The following is a 19,180-nucleotide window of genomic DNA, read 5'->3' on the forward strand; positions in this document are numbered from 1 at the left end:
AACAGTAAGTGGTAGGAATAAACCGTTTCCAGTTTTTACATTGACCATTGTAGAACAAAAATGGTAAAAATCGAGCGCGAAACTATTTCCTGCGATCAATTAACCGTCCTAATACAACGATATTGTATGACTATTTTGTATTTCTTCTATTTTTATATCTTGATTTTGGGCAACGGTGCATAAAAGTACACAATCTGTCGTGTAGAAAAAGAAGAAGAAAAAGAATATATATGTTGTAGATTCTAAATAGAAAGAAATAAGATTTAATCTCAATAGTAAAAGTATATGTTGGTTTTATAGATGTACTTTTATAGTTATCATAACAGCAGATAGTTACTTGTTTTAAAACGTTGCTATAACAACCGAAAAAGAAAAGTATAATTAATGAAGTTTTGGAGAATAAAGGTAATAGTGATATAATTTGTCGTGCCTGATTTAATGTGATTGGATCATTTTGACATTTTTTTTTTAAACTACACAGACTGTGGGCTGAAATGTAACGTAAAAATATATGTATAATATAAATTAATCATTACATTTTAAATGGTGGTTCCCAATATACGTTACATTTATAGAGGGATTTATCTCGCCCAGGACGTTACACTAAGAATACCTTTCGTCAGCATCCTTAACTCACGATATACTAAAACCAGAAGAGGTAGAAATCCACTACTCTACTAGTTTCAATATTGATCTACGTAATTCAAAAAGGGTAAGAGATAGCGAAAAACAATATTTTCAGTCTTTTTAGCATTCTAAGAGTAGGCAACTGCTTCCCGTAACTTTCTATTCAAACCAAAAGTGGCTCAAATTAACCACTTCCGGTTTTAATGTTGGTTGTTAAGAGTAAGAAACGGAATAGTGGGGAAACTGTTTTCTCCTATCAATTAAGCTTTCCAAAGAGAATCTAGTATCTCCACTCGAATCTCTTTACTAAAACCAGAAGGGGTACAAATTACTATTATTTCTAGGATTCAGTTTTAATTGAGGGCCGCGGTGGTTTCAGTGGTAGAATGTTCACCTCTGATGCATGGGGTCCTTGGTTCGATCCCAGCTCGCGCCAAGTGAACTTTGAACAAACATCGTGTGCGTGGGTTTTTCGGGGTTCTCCCGTTTCCTCTCACTGTCTTTATTCCACTATTTTATTCATTTCTTATTATCATCTCCTTTATCCAAGCCGGCATAACAGTGGGACGTAAAATTCAAAAATTTCATTTCGTTTTTTCAGTTGAGAAAATATTCCACAGAAACCAAACTCTTTCATATGGTATACACGTGACTATTTATTTGTTAGAATCAGTTGAGGTTGTTGAATTTCTGTGTTCTCATCATTTATATTCTTAGTATTTCTTTAAAATGAGCGGGAATTTCACTTTGTAAACTCCCTTTGCTTTTAAGATTGTAAAAATGTGTAGGTGATTCAAAAAATAAGGTAATGAAGTCATACCTCACGAACGAGTGTCATGTTACTTCCATTGCAGTTTCCCGCCAGGCCGCGGGTGCATGGGAACATGAGGCACTGAATGGCACGGTTTGGGTCGGTTCGCATTGTCCCGGTACGACTTAGCACGGATCAGCAGAAAAGTTTGCCACGGAGCAGAAAAATTCAATCATGATATAATTAATCAAAATTTGGAGGCGTGTTTACTGTTCTTGGATTTCCTGTAGAGGTCCTCTACTCTCCTCCGTTCTTGCTTCGACTTTTTTGTTTTATCCCGGCATTTCGCCGGCGCGGCGTTTTCTTATTATTTTGTGCCCGCAACATGTCATATTTTTATTAAAAAAAAAAAAATAGAGATGTCATATAGTTAATTTAAAATGCTTGTAGCTGAAATCTAATTGACCTAGCCTAACCATTTAGAACAAGAGGCAGGATACGTAGAATGTAAAATAGAACGAAGATTCACAAAGGAATACAAACATATGTTCTTAAATTGCCATCTTTTATTTTTATTTATCTATTTATTTATAATATACTTGGTCCTCAAATATGGTTCTTATTTTATCGTGGCCCACGGCGCTCATTATGAACTTACCATTACCAGGGTGTCTATCAGTCACGAAATCAGAAAACGGTCATGAAAGTCAAGAAATTTAGCTTTTGTGTCACGATTTTCTGACAAACATAAGTACAGTCTGAAAATGTTGTTTCATAAAACGTCAAAAATCACCACCGAAACTGTCTATGGTCGGCTTTAGACACCACCAAATCGCAAGTAAAGAACGCTTCTATTGTTTGCATGAAAATTCGGCCTAATTCGCACCCAAATTCGCTCTTGATTTATGGTTTGGTAAAGAAAAGGTCATGAAATTTCATTTTTGAATTTCAGTAGACACCCTGATTACGTACAGCTCACAGATGACGAGAAGAACCCTAGCAGAAGTAGTGTGACGTAGGTATGGGTTCGCTTACTTTTCGCATGGGGGTTTCAAATGATACCACGGAATAGCAGACATATAAATTTACCCGGAGTAGCAGACGACATCTAAGTATAGACCACACCTCAAAAACCAAAAATGGACTTGACCGTGTAGTTGACCTTTCCCCGCTACCCCTGTTTTAGGGTTCTTCTCGTCATCTGTGAGTTGTACTTAGAGAATCAGTACATTACTACTGGTTCGAACTATTGAAAGCGGCGATAACTCTAGGATAGGACCCTGTCAGGCGACAGGGCCTTGCCCTTAGTTTATAAAGAAAAAAACTAGCTTATATTGTAATAAATAAAATCTTGAGCTTTGTTACAGTAATCTTTTGAAAAGTACTTATTGGTATAGTTTTAACTAAATGCTCTATCATTTTGTGTATTTTCAGGAGACACTGTTTTTATCCATGGCGCTGCCGCCACGCCTATCAACCTCGTTGAAGCCATGGTGGAATGGGGCAAGTGTGCACCCCTTGAATGTGTTCGTGTATGTCACATGCATACAGAAGGTCCTGCGAGATACGGAGATGCAGAATGTGAAGGTAAGGTCTTCATATGTGGGAACTGTTTTCAGTGTAATTTACGGCTAATTTTGTAAATTTGTTTCTAGGAGTGTTCATTGTACTTTTTCGACTTTCAAAGTGTGGGAAGTCTTAGAGGACGGGTATCTCGAGTGTCAGAATAAGAGACTAGGCTTACCATAAATACTGTCCTACCTTTTGAGGGTGGCTGTACTTCCGCCCGTACAAACAAGTGGGTCAAGAGTGGTATCGTAAAGCGTGAGTCATTGCTAGATGAGCTGAAGAAGTGTAAAGGTGTCAGTTGTAAGTGTTCAAGATGGAATGGGGCGAGTACGAAAAGCAGCGTTGCACAAGGTATTCAAATCACCAGGGAAGATTTTCAAAACTCTCCTGAATCTGCAAATTATTAAAAAAAAAAAAAAAAAAAAAAACCGCACTGTCCAGTGCTTTGTTGAGACTGAAACTGTGAAAAATCGTCCGCGGTATTGAAGACTGCGCACAGTACGGACACCGGAAGTTGGGAAAACAGTGGTGGCGTGGCTCGTCAGCTAAAGATACCGAAAATGTCTATGACTACACACATTAACTATCCATGCTTACAAACAACGCAAAGGATGTCTTCTGAAAATGAACTGAAGTGCCAGAGGCTCCTAATGGGCACTGTTGAATCCTTTTCAGTGTTGAGAAGACTTTCAACACCCAAAATGAGAAGATATATGACACATCGTCTAGAGAAGCTGGTGAAAAGGCTCAAAGGATCCAGAGGGTCAGCATCCTGCTTCAGTCATGGTGTGATGGGATGTGAGCTATGAGGGCACAACGAAGCTCCATTTCTGTGGAAAGGGGGTTAAAATGTTAGCCAAAGTGTACCAGGAGACAGTGCATGAGAGACTAGTCAAGAATCTCACCAAAACCCTCTTCCATGGACAGAAGTGGGGTTTTCAGTAATACCCAGCCCCAACGCACAAGGCACGGACAAGCCAATCCAGCAGTGGCTGGAGGCAAATGTTCCGGACTTCATTTCCGCTTCAAATTGGCCTTCTTTAAGTCCGGATCTAAACCATTTGGACTACAAATTGTGATCCTAGCTTCAGAAGATGGCTTGCAAGAAGAGACATTTCAATATTGAAAGTTTAAAGCGGTCTTTTCGAAAGCAGCTGTAGATTTTCCAGTTGATGTTTTACATAATGCAATTGATGAGTGACCACAAAGACTTAATGACTGTGTGCATGCTAATGATGGCCATTTTGAATAATTATTTGTGATTTTGGTTCATAATGCATCCATGTAACTAACGTTATTAGGATACTAAAATATATCGAACAATTTTGTGTCAATGTACTTTGGGTCAGTATTTATGCCAAAACTAGGTGGATAGCAAGAAACAGTTTCTCGGAGTCAATTAAAAGTCCCCCATCCGTATGTCCTTATTAAAACTGGAAATGATAGCAATTTACCACCTGCTAATTCCAAGCTTCAATATTGGTTTTCATCGAGCATAAGAAATGACTTTTTGATCTGGATGGCTTTTTGACGTAGATTTTTGTGGCCGCAGGCCAGTTTCTTTTTCACCATTCCTCTTCCTCCACAATGGGCATTTCCTTTTTGGCCAAAGTTTGAAATTTAAAGACATCATCGTGTAGAACTAGTCTTCAATATACCACATAACAAAAATCTCAGAAAAATATTTCTTCGTTTCGGAGATACAACGTTTCAAACAAGGGAAAAATGAGCTGCTTACGTCACGGTAACAAAAGCAGGGGTTTTGGCGTGACGTCACAGATCGGTATCGCTCTGGGAGTCGCATTGGAACCTTCAGGGAATCTTTTCATACTGCAGTTTCTTACTGCAAACTACAAATAAATTTAGTAGAATAGTAAAAGGAAAGCTGCCAAAATAAGTAATACACTTACTGTGTATAAACGTAACGTGTTAATAAGACCTTTTTCCCTAGCTTGAAATACATTAAAGTTTATTTGTAATATTCTACCATTACAAATATTTTAGATACTTGCTCACTTAAGCAGGATTACTTTTCTATTGTATTACACCAAAAACATTAGGAGCCTAAGCACTATATCAGTTCAAATTAAGTGATGCGTAGATTGATAATATCTAGGCCATCATATTATAGCTTCTTCTTAATTTTGAAGGTTTGTCGTGAATCTCCATGCTATTATACTACGGCTACAAATAAGCACTTTCTGCACCAAAAAACTCTTAATCGCTTTTAAAAATTCATATCCTATTACATCCTTTCATTTTTCTACTATTTACTGTTCATATTAACAGTTGGTCACTCCACACCATTGCTACAACTATTCTTATCTTAATGCTATAAGAATCGTATTATATAGCGCTTTACTTTCTTACTGTATTTTTACAAGGAAAATGCTTTTGTGGTCACCGCGGTGGTTTGAAGCTGAAGAAAGCTGTAGCGAATAGAGGCAAACAGATGGTTAAGTTGCTGAAAGAGCATCATAAAGAAGAGAAGTGCTCGAAATTTTTTTCCTGTAACCTAGGCATCATAGTAATACAATTTCATACATGGGTCTACATAATTTTATTTTGGATTTAACTTATTTAGGAGCCAGATTCGTATTTCCAATCGCCTTGACTACCTGGCGTCCAGGATTTTTCGAGCCTAAACAAGAGAAATATTGACAGAAGTTCATTATGTATTACATATGTTGTTCTTTTAACTTCAGCTTTTTCTTTTCAATAACTTTACACGAAATAGTGTTTTAAGTAGACAAACGTAAGTTTTTTTTAATATTCTTTCTCTCCTTCAGCCAAGCCCGTATCCACGGGAGGCCGCCCCCTCAAATTTTTACTTTCTGCCTAAAATTTTCACGGTAGGTTTGCAAATAGACTGTAATATGATGATGAACTATAATATGTATGGATCCCCCCCCCCCCGCTACATTTTTGGATTCGGTACAAGCCTGCCTTCAGCTTTGAGGCGATTAATGCTTGCTAGATGGTGGTACATTTGCAAGATTACTTACTGGAACAAAATATTCATTATTCGTCATGACATATCACAAACATTCATTATCAAAAGGCACAGTGGATCAATAGTGGAGCGGTCACTTCCGGTGTGAGGGATCCCTGGTTCGAACCCAGGCCATATGAGTTTGTGGTAAACAGCATCGTGTCCGTGGGTTCTCCTAATTCTGACGTTTCCTTTCACATGAGCATTCCACCTATTATTTTATAATCATTCACTCTCGTTAATTATCCGCCTCCCTTTGCCTAGAGGGCATATTCGTGGAACATAAAAGTAGAAATTTCATTTTATTTTATTCAGTAATAAGCCAATGTAACTAATTTATCATTACTGTGAGACCATATCTGTATTGGTTTAAATATTAACTCATGTGTTCAAAAGACTTCAGTCAATCTATAGATGTTCACATGGACTAATATAAACAATTTACTAGTAGGTTCCATGGGCTAAAGAAAATTACAGTAAGCGTGAAGATATTGCGGTGAAATAATATTGCTAATGTGTAAAGTAGTTGGATAATTGCACTGATAAATTCTCAGAATGCTCATGAACATGATTATCATCTTTATTTTGTGCGTCTTCGTGTTGAACTCAGTAAAGAATTTAGATTATTTTTACTTTCTTTCATGTATTAATTTCTTGGGCTTCCCCCTGAGCACATAACTATCGAATCCAGCACTAACTTCCATATTAGAAATTAGCACTCTACTATCAAATAACTATGCATTTATATATATATATATTTTTTTTTTTTCTGAAGAATGAATAAAATTCGTTTTGTAAGGTCGGTCGGTGACCGAAACATGAGAATATTAATTAGTTTCTTGTCTCAGGCTGGAAACAGTGTTAATAATATAGCAAATTAGTACACTTCAGCTTTGTCCTAAGATATTCAAGTATATTTAAATAACTGGTAATAAATAAATAAATAAATAGCTTTCTTTTTAAAGAAACCTTGAATTTTGTTACTTTTCTCATTCTTTGAGTTATTAGCAATGTCGTACACATTTGAAAAACATGCAACGTATCTTTCACTAAGCCGTTTCCCTAATGAGTGGCGCAGCTATTTTTCCTTGTACCGATGTATAACGTATAAAACATGGTGCTCGTTGTTTTAAGCACACGAGTAGAAGACAAGAATTCAATCGCAAATTTCGACTAGTTAGTATCATCGCATGGGCGAAAGGAAGTGTTCTCCGTAGTCAGCTGGCTCTGATTTTTTTTAGAACAAAAAAAAAAAAAAAAAAAAAGTGGTTATGTCCATTGCCCAGGTAATGTGATCGCCGAGGAATATCATCTTTCATACGTAAAAGGCTAACATGACCACAGATCCGAAAGCTGACAAACCTAATCCTAATGATGAAACAAAAGTATACATTTGAAAGTTTAATTCTTCATATTCGTAATCTTGGCTCGTGGCGACAGTTAAGCAGTATAAGACAAGCTTTGAAAATTTGGCCTATGCAAGCAGAAAGCATTCTGTGTTTTTGAAATGTGATAAGTATATTTCCGTTGTTACTGTACAGCATGCATTACGTAGACAGTTTTAAGAATGCTCCAGACTGGATGTGTGGATCACCAATGAGTCCATTATGTTCCAGATTACCCCGAAACACTCGGATGTAATATAAAAATTTCCTGAGACATCCCTATTTATCTTAGGGTTATGTTTTGTACCTCATTCTCTTCAGAATAGAGCAGCCTTTCAAATGGTACAATTCACATGCCTCCATGTATCTGAGGCGGAAGAATCACGAGAAAAGATATTTTTTGTTATTATTATTATTTTACCTTTTTGCCTCCTCTGAACCCTCCCTGTCTTAACGCAGAGAGCTTAAAAATACTAAGGGGTGCACTGAATGAGTGTGCAAAATTTCAGTGTTCTAAGTTCAAAAGTAAGCCCGCTAAAAAATAATGAAAATAGACATAACCAAAATATATTTTTTAAAAGTTATGACGTCATTATTTCCTGTCTTGACGGAGAAAGGCGTGAAACTGTATGTAACGTGTTCTACAATGCCTCCAGCTTGAAAAACCAAAAAGAAGCGCAGTGAAAAGATGTATTGGTACTTTTTTAATCGAATAATGAAAACACTATCCTATCGCCTAAAAAATAAATAAATAAATAAAAAAAAATTAAATTAAAGTGTTAAGGTGAAAATCGCAAAAGTTGTAGCTCATTCGAATTTCACTCAGGGCATAGGTTTTATCTATTATTTTTTCACTTTACATTTGTTTACACTGCCTGCTTCAGTCTGAGGAGCAGAACTGCGAGGAATTGCGAGACGAAAAGTTAAAAATGTCCTATGTTGTGTATGGTTCTTGTTTTAATACAATATGAGGTACACGGTAGTTCAGTGTTAGAGAGTTTACCTCTGGTGTGTCGGGTCCCTGGTTCAATCCCAGTCAAATAATTGTGTGGTGGACAGCATCGTTCCCTTTGTGTCGTTTTTTTTAAGGGTGCTCCCGTTTCCTCCCATATTTTCATTCCACCAATTCTTCCATTATTCACTCTTCTAAATCATCCGTCTCCCTTAGCCTAACATGGAGTCCCTGGTTTTATCCTGACTGAGTAAATTTGTGGTGGATAACACCATGTCTGGGTTTTCTCGGGGTAGGCCTACTCCCGTTTCCTCCTACTTACTGATTCCACAAATTCTTTTTTGATCCTTCATATCGTAGTCACTAACGCTCTCGTCTTTGGTTCGAACGGTCCCGGGTTCTATTCCTGGTGAAGACATTCGGTCGAAAAAGCGTAAAAGCTTTATCAGGGCAGTCATCCTGAATGGTTTTCCTCATTCACACCAGGCAAATCCGAGATGATACCTAACATATAGGTCCCAGGCCGCTGCCTTCCCTCCCCAATCCTTTCTTCCTCCCCTTTTCCCAGATAAGTGTGATTGCCGAGGGACGTCCTCCCTCGTACATGATGGGCTAACATGGCCATAGATGCCGAAAGCCCAGAAATCAATCCTAAATCCACCAATTCTTCCATCATCAGTCACTCGTGTTAATCATAGTCTCCCTTAGCGTAAAGGGCATAATCGTGGGACATTATACTGAAAGATTAATTTAATTTTTCTCTTAGCCTAACAGGTATAATCATAACATGTTAAACTGAATGATTTCATTTTACTTAATGGAATATACCTGTATAACTATTTTACTTTTAGGTATTTTTCGAGGCACGTCCTTTTTCATGGCTGGCAACGTTCGAAAGGCGGTAGCAGAAGGTCGTGTCGACCCCATTCCTATCTTTCTTCATGAAATTCCGTTGGTATTTAGTAGGAAAATAATCGAACCAGATGTTTGCCTAATACAGGTAAGTTTAGAAGCTTCGTTTATTGCTAACAATTTAGATTCTAGGCCTCACAAAGCTAATTTTATAGCTGTGTACAGATTATGTACGACTAAAATTAAACTGATTTTTTGCAAAAATAATGTATCTTCATCATCGCAGTTCGTTAGTTTCTACGTGTAAGCAGTGGCGGCTTCTTGAAAAAGTCACCTCCGTAAAGGTAAACTTTTATCGCTTCAAACTAAGGAGAAAAAAAAATTTCAAAAAGTCTACGAAGATAGAATATGTGTAAAGATCAGCAGATACACTTTCTTGTGCTCGAACTTTATGCAGAGACGGATAATAAATCTGTGATAATTACAACGTGTTTGGTTGAATAAACTAAACAACTTCGCCATTCAAAAACACATAGTAAAGAAATCCACTTTTTCTTATATTTTTCTCAAGAAATAGTCTCCAATCAATACCAGTTGAGAATACTCCTGCCAGAACGAACTTAAAAAGAATGGAGATAGAACGGGAAAAATAACTGATTGTTCTTACATATAAAAGTAAATATTTTTATCCGCACCTTCTTCTGTTTCTCACAAAAATTCGCAAAATACCATTTCTCTATGACTTACAGTTCCCGAGATATGGCTCCCTAAATATCGGCCATTTTTTGGCTCATATTACGAGAACGGTAAGTCATAGAGAGATGATATTGATGTCAATCAATACCTAAGAGGATGGTAAACATTTTTGTACCGATATTAATTGCTGACCACTGGCCAACTCAGTGACCAGTTGGACATTGGCCACCGGTTGTTACCAAAATATTTACCATCCGGTTAGGTATTGATCAACACCAATGTGATCTCTCTATGACTTTCGGTTCCTAAGATATGGCTTTTTAAACCTCCGGAAATCGGCCATTTTTTGGCCAGTATCTCGGGAACGGAAGAGTGACGCAAAAAATTTAATCACTTTCTCAGATAGTTTTTGTTGCTCTATCGAATACGGGGTTCAAAATTGAAAAAAAAAAAAATCACAACAGACAGACGGACAGACAGACACAAATAGATAATTCAGTAACGAACTTTTTAAGTTCGTTGAAAATAACATATAAGTAGTTTATAAAGTATCTGCGCAGAAAGAGTAGAGTTTTCGTGACCTTTGATTGGTCAAGGGCGGAAGGTCTTGCAAAGTTCAATACAACAGTTGGAATTTCTCACGACCTATTGCTTCGGCCAAAGTACATCCACCTGTTTTCGCGTCGCAAGCGCACAGAACTTTCTTCAGAAATAATGGAGTGTTTTGTTGACTCATTAAGGTTAATCCGCATTGCTTTTCAAAAACTCCAGCGGAGTACTACACCGTGACACTAAAGCTTTTTAGAGAAGCGTAATGTCTTTCTGCCTGTTTGTTAAAAAAAAAAAAATAATAGTAGGGGGGTTGTAACTGTCTTCGACCACCCCCTAGTTGCCGACCACTTTTCACTTTAATACCGTGTATTAGGCTTATTTTCCGATAAAAAAGCATGATTTTCCGATATAATTAAATTATAGCTTATTCTGAACCAATTCCAAAGGCATTGTCAAAATATATTGCACATGCATTCGGTAATAGCCAATCAAATGTATGCTTATGCAAGACTCGCTAAGTTTTTGACAGCTTTAATGTGTTGCAAAGGGGAACGACAGTGCTCCGTTTTTCGTAGTTTTTTCGCACCGGGTAAGAAATGCACATATTATTCTGTTGCATAGAACTGTAGAGCACATTTTAGTAATAAAATTTTAGTGATAACTGTAAGATTTGAAGAATAAATCGATAAAATCTAGTGGTCGGACAGCGACTTACGAAATAACGACTAACTTTCGATTTATCTACATGAAGTGAGTTCCTAGTTACCAATTCTGAAGTTATAATGGTGTACAGAAACATTTACTAGTGTTCGACCACTACTTTTCATAATAAATTTGTACTGGTCGAGGATTATTATTATTTTTTTTTTTCAGTGTCCGACCTGTTTTGCGTTTGTATTTTCTTCCAGAATTCCTTGATCCAAGTATTAATTCAGTGATCAATTTACATTTGTATAAGTATCTGCTGAATCTTACTGTTAGTAACTGAATATTCACCGAATGGTAGTGGCTCAATGATATTGGTCTCAGTTGTTAGGCTTCGGATCATGAGGCAGCGATCCAGTGGGGGTTCGAATCCCTCTGAAGACAAGGGCGTTTTAAACTGTCCTTGATATTTCTGTGCTCGTGTCCCTGTCGTAATTGGATTACGCAGTGGCGGCGGTTGGACATTAAAAGTGGGGGGGGGGGGGCAAGACATGATCTGAACAATTGTGTATCAATGTTAGATTTTGTGGTTGTTTCTAACACTGTTTGATGAAAGGTTGTATAACTAATAGGATACTATCTTTTTTCACTTAAAAATGCCTTATATCGTATTTCTATTTTATGTTAATTCGTAAGAGCAATACAGGTACGTACTAGCACTTTATACTCTTAAACATGTAAGAAGAGATTTGAGTTCTTGCTCATGAACATCTTAAAATTCTGTCTGGAAAACTGTGTGATCAGATTATTTAATAACAAATTTGCAAAACAAATAAATCGAAAAGATAATATTAATTATAGTAATGAATAATGAGGCTTGTTTTGCAGAAGTTATATTGAAACTGGGGATTAATGAACAACGTATAGTTTTAATTCCACACATGCCATTAAAGGAATGTTTTTTTCTCTTAGAAAATGAAATACAGTAAGTACTGCAAGCATATGCTATGACATTTAAAGAAATATGCTATTGCAATATTAATTGCTTTGAATTGCAATTAAAACGCAATTCCTGTAGCTTTCTTAACTCCATGGGAAGACAAATAACCAATACGTACTCACGCAACGGCAAATATTATATGGCAGCATTTTTTCTATGAAACAGTAATACATACAAAACCTTTACCAGGGTGTCCACATTCTGGAAAATAAGTGAAAGTCAGGGAAAGGTCATGGAAGTAAAAATGTATCAGGTGAAGTCAGGGAAATGGCAGATTGGTCAGGGAAAGTCAGGAAAAAAATCGATTTAGGTCCATTGTTCAATTACTGAATTTATGAAATAGGGTTGATTTCTTTACTGTTACTGGATACAAAATGTGGTGTTCTCAATGATGATATTGAGGGAGTCAGTGTTCTCTGATATAGTTGTTGAAACTAATTTTCTGCGAGAAACACATCTAACTGCATCCTGGCATATTTGCTCAAAAGGGTAGACGCTGTTCTAGAAGAATTGCATTGTGCCAAGAGGATATCTGCACAAGTGGCTGAGAACGCAAAGAAATAATATCTCCAGCTCACAGTGAAAGCTCAAACTGAAGAATTTAATGAACACTAGAATGAATTCATAGCCAATGACAGAGATGGTATTGCACTTGATGAGTTTTTTACTTAGTCTTAAGAAATGGGAAGAACTTCGTTGACTTATGGTCAGTTATGAAATTTTGTTGAGTCACGGAATTTTGTCAGTCACGGAAACGCATTTTTTGAAAGTGGTCTCACAATAAATAAAATTCTCATTGTTGAGAACTTACAAGAAGAATCTCTGGTTGCTCATCGGATCATATATGATTCTGTGATGAGAATAGGTGGATCATCAGGATTAATAATTACAAGGGGTATGATAAATTCAGTGAGAAGTTCAATGAGACAATATCAGGTGTGTTTGGAAAAGAGAAGATAAATAAATGCTGGAGACGAAAAGAGGAGAGAGAAACGGAAGATTCAGCAACAACTAAAGGAGCTGGAGGAAGAAGGGAAGAAAATTAAACTGCGGAGTCAACAAGAAGGATATTCAGATCAATGAGAAGAAAACTATGAAAGGATGAAAACAAATTTTTAAATGGGTTGCATTTAACAACTGCACCAGCAAAAGTAATGTGTGTGTGTTACATAGTGTGTGTGTGTGTTTTTTTAATATTCAGTAAAATCATGTATGAACTGTTTATTACTATAGGCAATATTATAATGTTGTGTACTTGGTATTATAATATGTAATTTTTTCATGTCTTGAAGTACTCTGTATACTGCACATTTTCATTTCTAACTTTGTGTAATATGTAGGCCTAATCATTATCGGACTAATGCACATGTTTGTAAATTTACATTCCTTTGGAAAGAAAATTGAAAAAAGAAAGAAACAGAAGCATAAGAGAACAAGGCCAACTATGGGGAATGTGGAGGCTGGGGTTTGTTTTTTACTTCTGTATTTTTAAGTTATTCAGGGGTCAGGGAAATCTGGAACTTTCGTCATGGAAAGTCATTGAAAAGTCAGAGATCTTTTCTCCAAATTGTGTGGACATCCTTTTACATTTCCAAATGAAACTATATAAATTAGGTCCCCACTTCAAAAAAGCGGGGGGGGGGGCAACTGCCCCCTCTTGCCCCCCTAACCGCCGCTCATGGGATTACGCCAAACTGATGCGAGGAGCCTTAAGGCTGAATGTCTCGATTGAGACGAACTTTAAAAAAATGATAAAGCGTTGGTTTAGCATTCGGATGACCATCCTGACTGAGGTGTTTCCAGGGCTTTCCCTCATCCACACTAGGTAAATGCTGGGATAGTACCTACAAAATAGGCCCTGGCCGTCTACCTTTCAACATCCTCTTCCCCATCCTATCCCGGCCGGAACCTTAGATGCCTAAAGGCCACAAAATAAATTCAAATTCAAGTAACTGGACATTCATACAGTTTCCCAAGGTTTTCATGCAAAATAACGGCACTGTTAGGGTATGACATTTCATTTGAATAATAAATTTATTATATTTGGGCTAATTCGTTTAATACTGAACTACACCATTCTCGCTTTGTCGTGGAACTGTATTCAAATATTGTTTGCGCAATAGCTATTATCAGCTTACGTCTGAAACACGCCTGCTTTCCTTGCATGTCCTTAAGAATTTTCCTGATTCATTTAGAGATAATGGGCCTTAGCTATATGCAGAGTCGTTCTGACGCGTGATTAGTGCCATACTAAGGAGTTCGACTAAGATATGTTTCCTGGAGTAGTCAGGCCTTTAGCATGATGCTAATCATACGTCAAAACGACTCTGCATAAGGCCCAATGAGTCTAGTATGCCTAAGCTTAAACTGCCAGCTTATTCAAACGAGGATCTACAATAACCTCTGGAGGCTTGTTGCAAAAAACAGCACTCCATAGAAAGACATCAACAATCAATGGACTTCCTTGGGTAACGCTGATGGATAAATTTCATGGTCACAGTACCGAAGAGCAGAGAATGGGTACCTAACCCAGAAAGAAGAGGAGGGATTAGCAAACTGGCTCATTAATACAGTATGAGCAAAAGGGGCTTTCCACAGAAGGAACATGATCTTCTGAACAGTGTTTAAGAAATTGTCGATGTAGAAAAACGTAAAACGCTGTTTAAAGACAATCGACCTGGTGAAACCTGATACCAGGCTTAGATGAGATGACACCCGCAAATCGTGTCCCGAACTCTCGAAACTTTGAACAAGACGTGATACACTAAAACCGAGGAAAACATTCGCTTCTGGTTTCAAGACCTTGAGAAATGCTTGGAAGAAACAGGGCAATCGAATATCCTAAATGATTCTGAGCGAATGTTTAATGCTGACAAATCCAGCTTTCAACTGTATCCTAAATCAGGAAAAGTGTTGGGGCCCAAAGGTTGGAAAAATGTGTGCGAGGTAAAGGGTTTTTATTTATAGAGTGGCTAGGCATCTATCGTCACAGGGCCTACAGTTTAACATTCTATACGAGAAGACGAAGCCTGTTTAGTACTGCATTCCACTGAACCTTAAATGAATTTGTTGGTTCCTTTTACTATCACAAAATTACTTATTCTCAGGGACTATTGTGCGAAACTGCGAAGTGATACTTGAAAAACTAATGATGTAGCATCTACAGACGTTATTAGTTAGTTATGCGTTAGCCTTCATAGTATAATTAAAAACACATCAACCTAGTAGTGGTCGACGACTAAACAGTATGTGATTGAACATTAACGAAAAGTGGTCGAACACTATATATATATATATATATATATATATATATATCTATATATATATATATATATATATATATATATATATATATATATATAACAGTCATTGGTGTTTCTCCGACTAATATTACATAAATGGTATAAGTTATCTCAGTTTTGGATAGAATATAGATAAAATTAGCTTTAGGAACACATGTGAGCTAGTTGCATCCTTGTAAGTTGTTCCACTCAGTGAACAACGATTAAAGACCATATGAAAATGAGTTACGTGGTCGAGGAGTGGCACATTTACCCTATATCGTGTTCATAAAGCTAGAATATGCATACTGTGTGGCACAAGGAAATGGGAAATTTTGAATCTAGAATTGGCAACTTTGTATGACTGGCATTTGTTTGCTACCGATAAGATAACATTGAGAAGATTTTGTCATGTATTAATAATGAAGTATTGAAGTTGCGCGGGACGTGTGCTCGCGCTGGAAGCGTTTGATAAAAATGGTGGCATTCTATGGCCACTGAGGTCTCCTGAACTCAGTGTGTACCATTTCTCTCTCTGGCAAATCAATAGGAACATCTCGAAAGCAAAGAGTATAGTACGCAGCCTGCAGACATCGTTGAACTGAAACTGAGGGTTAAAGGAGGACTCATTGGCATCCCTCAAGACGTAATAAACTGAGCATTTTAGGGAATTTCCAAAACATACTGGAATCATAAGTGTATGACGAGATGGAGCACTTTTTTTTTTTTTTTTTTTTTGCCTTATGTCTTAAAGAAGTAAATTTGTAAGTGCCATAGCTAATGTTCTTGTTAATTGTATACTTTCTACATGCATCCGAATGATTAAATATATTCTTTTCTGTGTTGATTATTGCATTTTACGTCAATTAAAATTTTCTTGTTTTCCTGCGCCATCCTGTATATGTATCGATATTGTTACAAAATCCTAACAACAGGAAACTATTTTTCTCTTAGTTTCTTATAATCTTTAGAAAGTAATCATTTCTCCAGATAACGAGAGCATGTTCCCGTTCGTCTTGGTTTGAGCATTTTTGTGGTACGTATGAGAATACAATGAGGGAAACATACCGCTGAACGTAAGCGAATGATGCATCTTGAAGCCTATTCTTACACGAAAGATTCCGAAATTTGTAGCCATTAGACTAGGGAGAAGAAACAGATTTACGCTTTTCCATATACAGAAGTTTTTATCACACTGGTTGTGGAAGGAAGCGCACCACGTCTGCACAAATTGTAAAATGTAGAGCCATTTTGCAGAATGGGGAAGATACATTATTACCTCTAATTTGTTATATAATAGACCTATACAGTAAGTTATTCATGGCTGTCTGAATAATTTAAGTATATTTTTATTTGTAAGTGTGTACTTGATTTGATTTGTTTTCGTGATATAGTCCACATTGTAAATAGAAAACTGGGACACTACACCGAATACTTCAATTTATTTCGTATAAAGGTTAATATTTCTAGGGCTATTTTCCTGGATAAACGGATTTTCTTTTAAAGCGAACTACTAAAGGTATCCAATCCCGCAAGATATACGAGATGGCTGGGTTGCATATGTCATAGGGGTTAGAAATGTGTGGGTTGTAACTCGTAAGATTACTTTTGAATAACGAAGTTCGAATCCCGTGACCGCCCATCAAAGTTGGAAGTTTGTAAAGTTATTTTCGCTTTCGTGCGAGGATATATACATGACACATGTAAATAGGACTCTAATAAAACATCTTCTCAAAAATTCACGTTCACCTTCCATAGGTGTTTTTAGTCAATATAGCTTAAAAAGAAAAAGGCCTATCTGGAACTTCATTTAAAAATTTCAGAAATACATTAATATTGAAAACAAAATTTAGAAGAAAAAGAGAACAGGTGTGCAAGTTCTTATAGAAAGCTTACAAATCATTAAAATATTAAAATTTCGTTTGTTTTTGCTTCTCTTCGGTGACTTCGGAAACAAATGTAGGCTTTCTCTTTGCTAAACGTTACTAAATATCTATCTGCTGCGCTCTTTCCTAATGTGCTTTGTCAGGATTACGTAACAGTCACGAGCACCTGCGGAATTTCGACACACATTTCGCTCTGGGGTCTACGACCCGATGCTGTGACGTCAAACCACACCCCCAGAATTTCCATGACGTCAGAGAAATCGATGCGGGGATGGCGCATGTTTCGGAAGTGGTAGAGGCGCTTCTTCGTAATTGATTCGAACGGCTGAGAAAAGTCTTGAGAAACTCTGAAATATGGTGGGTAATTTCTGTAACAAAGGAGTCTGAATATGCTTCTGTTTTAGCAATGCCCAGAATGTAAGAAAATTATTACTACTATTTGAAGTTTATGCTGCAATGCATAATTATTCATTAACTCATATAAAACTATATAACGTTATGTTCTTTGAAATAATACTGTTTATTGACCATTAACACATTGACATTGAATATTAGCTGGAATATCCGTCCTTCCCATCTAGAGAGTAGATTAATTGCAACTATTTGATTCCCTCCCCCTTAGGATGCGCATTTCAATGAAAGAATAAATAGAAGTGCGTAATATAAGATTTTTGGGTATAAATTTTTGTACTTCTTACCCACGCAATACGCCCTTGGTCAAAGTGACAGTATAAAAATCTACCTTGAGATAGTTACCATCTTGCAGAATTAATTTCAAATGGGACAGCGTTTTCCCGTATTGCGATGTCAGTTTCAAAGGGCTGGAGTTTCAAAGTGCAGTAACCCCTCTCTGTTGTAAATATACATCCATTATATTCCAAGTGTCCATGATTTAAAGAAATTCGTGATCTAAAGCAGCAAGCTAGTTCTGTACATATTGAAAATTATACCGATACAAAGCGGGTCATGGCTTACTTAGTAAAGCGTTGGCTTTGCATTCGGAAAGTCCTGGATTCGATTTCCGAGACCAGACACTGAGGATTTCTAGGTTAATTCCTCATTCACACCACAAATGCCTAAAGTCATTTTAAAAAAATTGAATTTACTTCAAATAAAGTGGTGATTATTGGTGCAACCCCGTTAGAAAACTCTGGATCCAGTCCTGATAATGCTCTCTCTCTCTCTCTCTCTCTCTCTCTCTCTCTCTCTCTCTCTCTCTCTCTCTCTGAACGAGAAATTTCAAAACTTTGGGATGTGTGTTTGTAATAAGTTGTTTTCTTTTCCTTTTACTTTTTTTTTTTTTTTTGATTGATGTTCCAGAGTAACTCGTGCGGTACTTTATAATGTTTGTATTAATTTCGATCCCTGCATATTTCCCTTAGGAATGAGCCCTCAAATCATACCGACATAATAAGAACCAAGCTCGAGATAAGTACTAACAATGTTCTAAAATTGTCAGACTATTCAGTCGTTTTATTATTATGCGATCACAAGCACCAGACATCTCTTTGAATGGGGATATACTGTATATCGGGTGTTCTAAAAATGGTGCCCACGAACCACAGAGCACTATTCTACAGGTCAAAATAAATCGAAAATGTTATATGATATGTCCTCCGGGGCCTCCTTCAGCCGCTATGGCGAATCAAAATTTCATAATGTGGCAACGTCGCAGATTAACTTGGAGCCATTCTACGAATACAATAAGCAGTTGAATCGATTTGCTACGCTAATAAGTGATGCTGGTGTCAATCAATATCGACTTAGCTGCCATCTGAAAAGAATTGATATAACTATTTGATAAATTGATAAATCTAATCTATGTTCTTCATTTGCGACGTTGCCACATAGTGCAATTTGCGTCTCCAGACGAGGACTCGAAAAGTATACAAATATATATATATATATATATATATTTTGCTTTATTTTGACTTGTATAATAATGCTCTGTGGTCCGTGGGCGCCATTTTTAAAACACCCGAATATATATAT

The 19,180-nt window shown here is 36.9% G+C and overlaps 1 protein-coding gene across 1 annotated transcript in view; it reads left to right on the top strand.

The window, feature by feature from the left end:
• Nucleotides 1–19,180, top strand: part of LOC145667018 (succinyl-CoA:acetate/propanoyl-CoA:succinate CoA transferase) — a 125,811-nt gene that overhangs the window by 61,466 nt on the left and 45,165 nt on the right. Inside the window, exons 2-3 of the mRNA XM_081734704.1 lie at nucleotides 2,813–2,965; nucleotides 9,128–9,276. Coding sequence (XP_081590830.1) covers nucleotides 2,813–2,965; nucleotides 9,128–9,276 — 302 coding nt within the window. The remainder of the gene's footprint in view (nucleotides 1–2,812; nucleotides 2,966–9,127; nucleotides 9,277–19,180) is intronic.

The sequence above is a fragment of the Thermobia domestica genome, chromosome 12 (genome assembly GCF_964235325.1).
Source record: "Thermobia domestica chromosome 12, izTheDome1.hap1.1, whole genome shotgun sequence".
Taxonomy (NCBI): Eukaryota; Metazoa; Arthropoda; class Insecta; order Zygentoma; family Lepismatidae; genus Thermobia; species Thermobia domestica.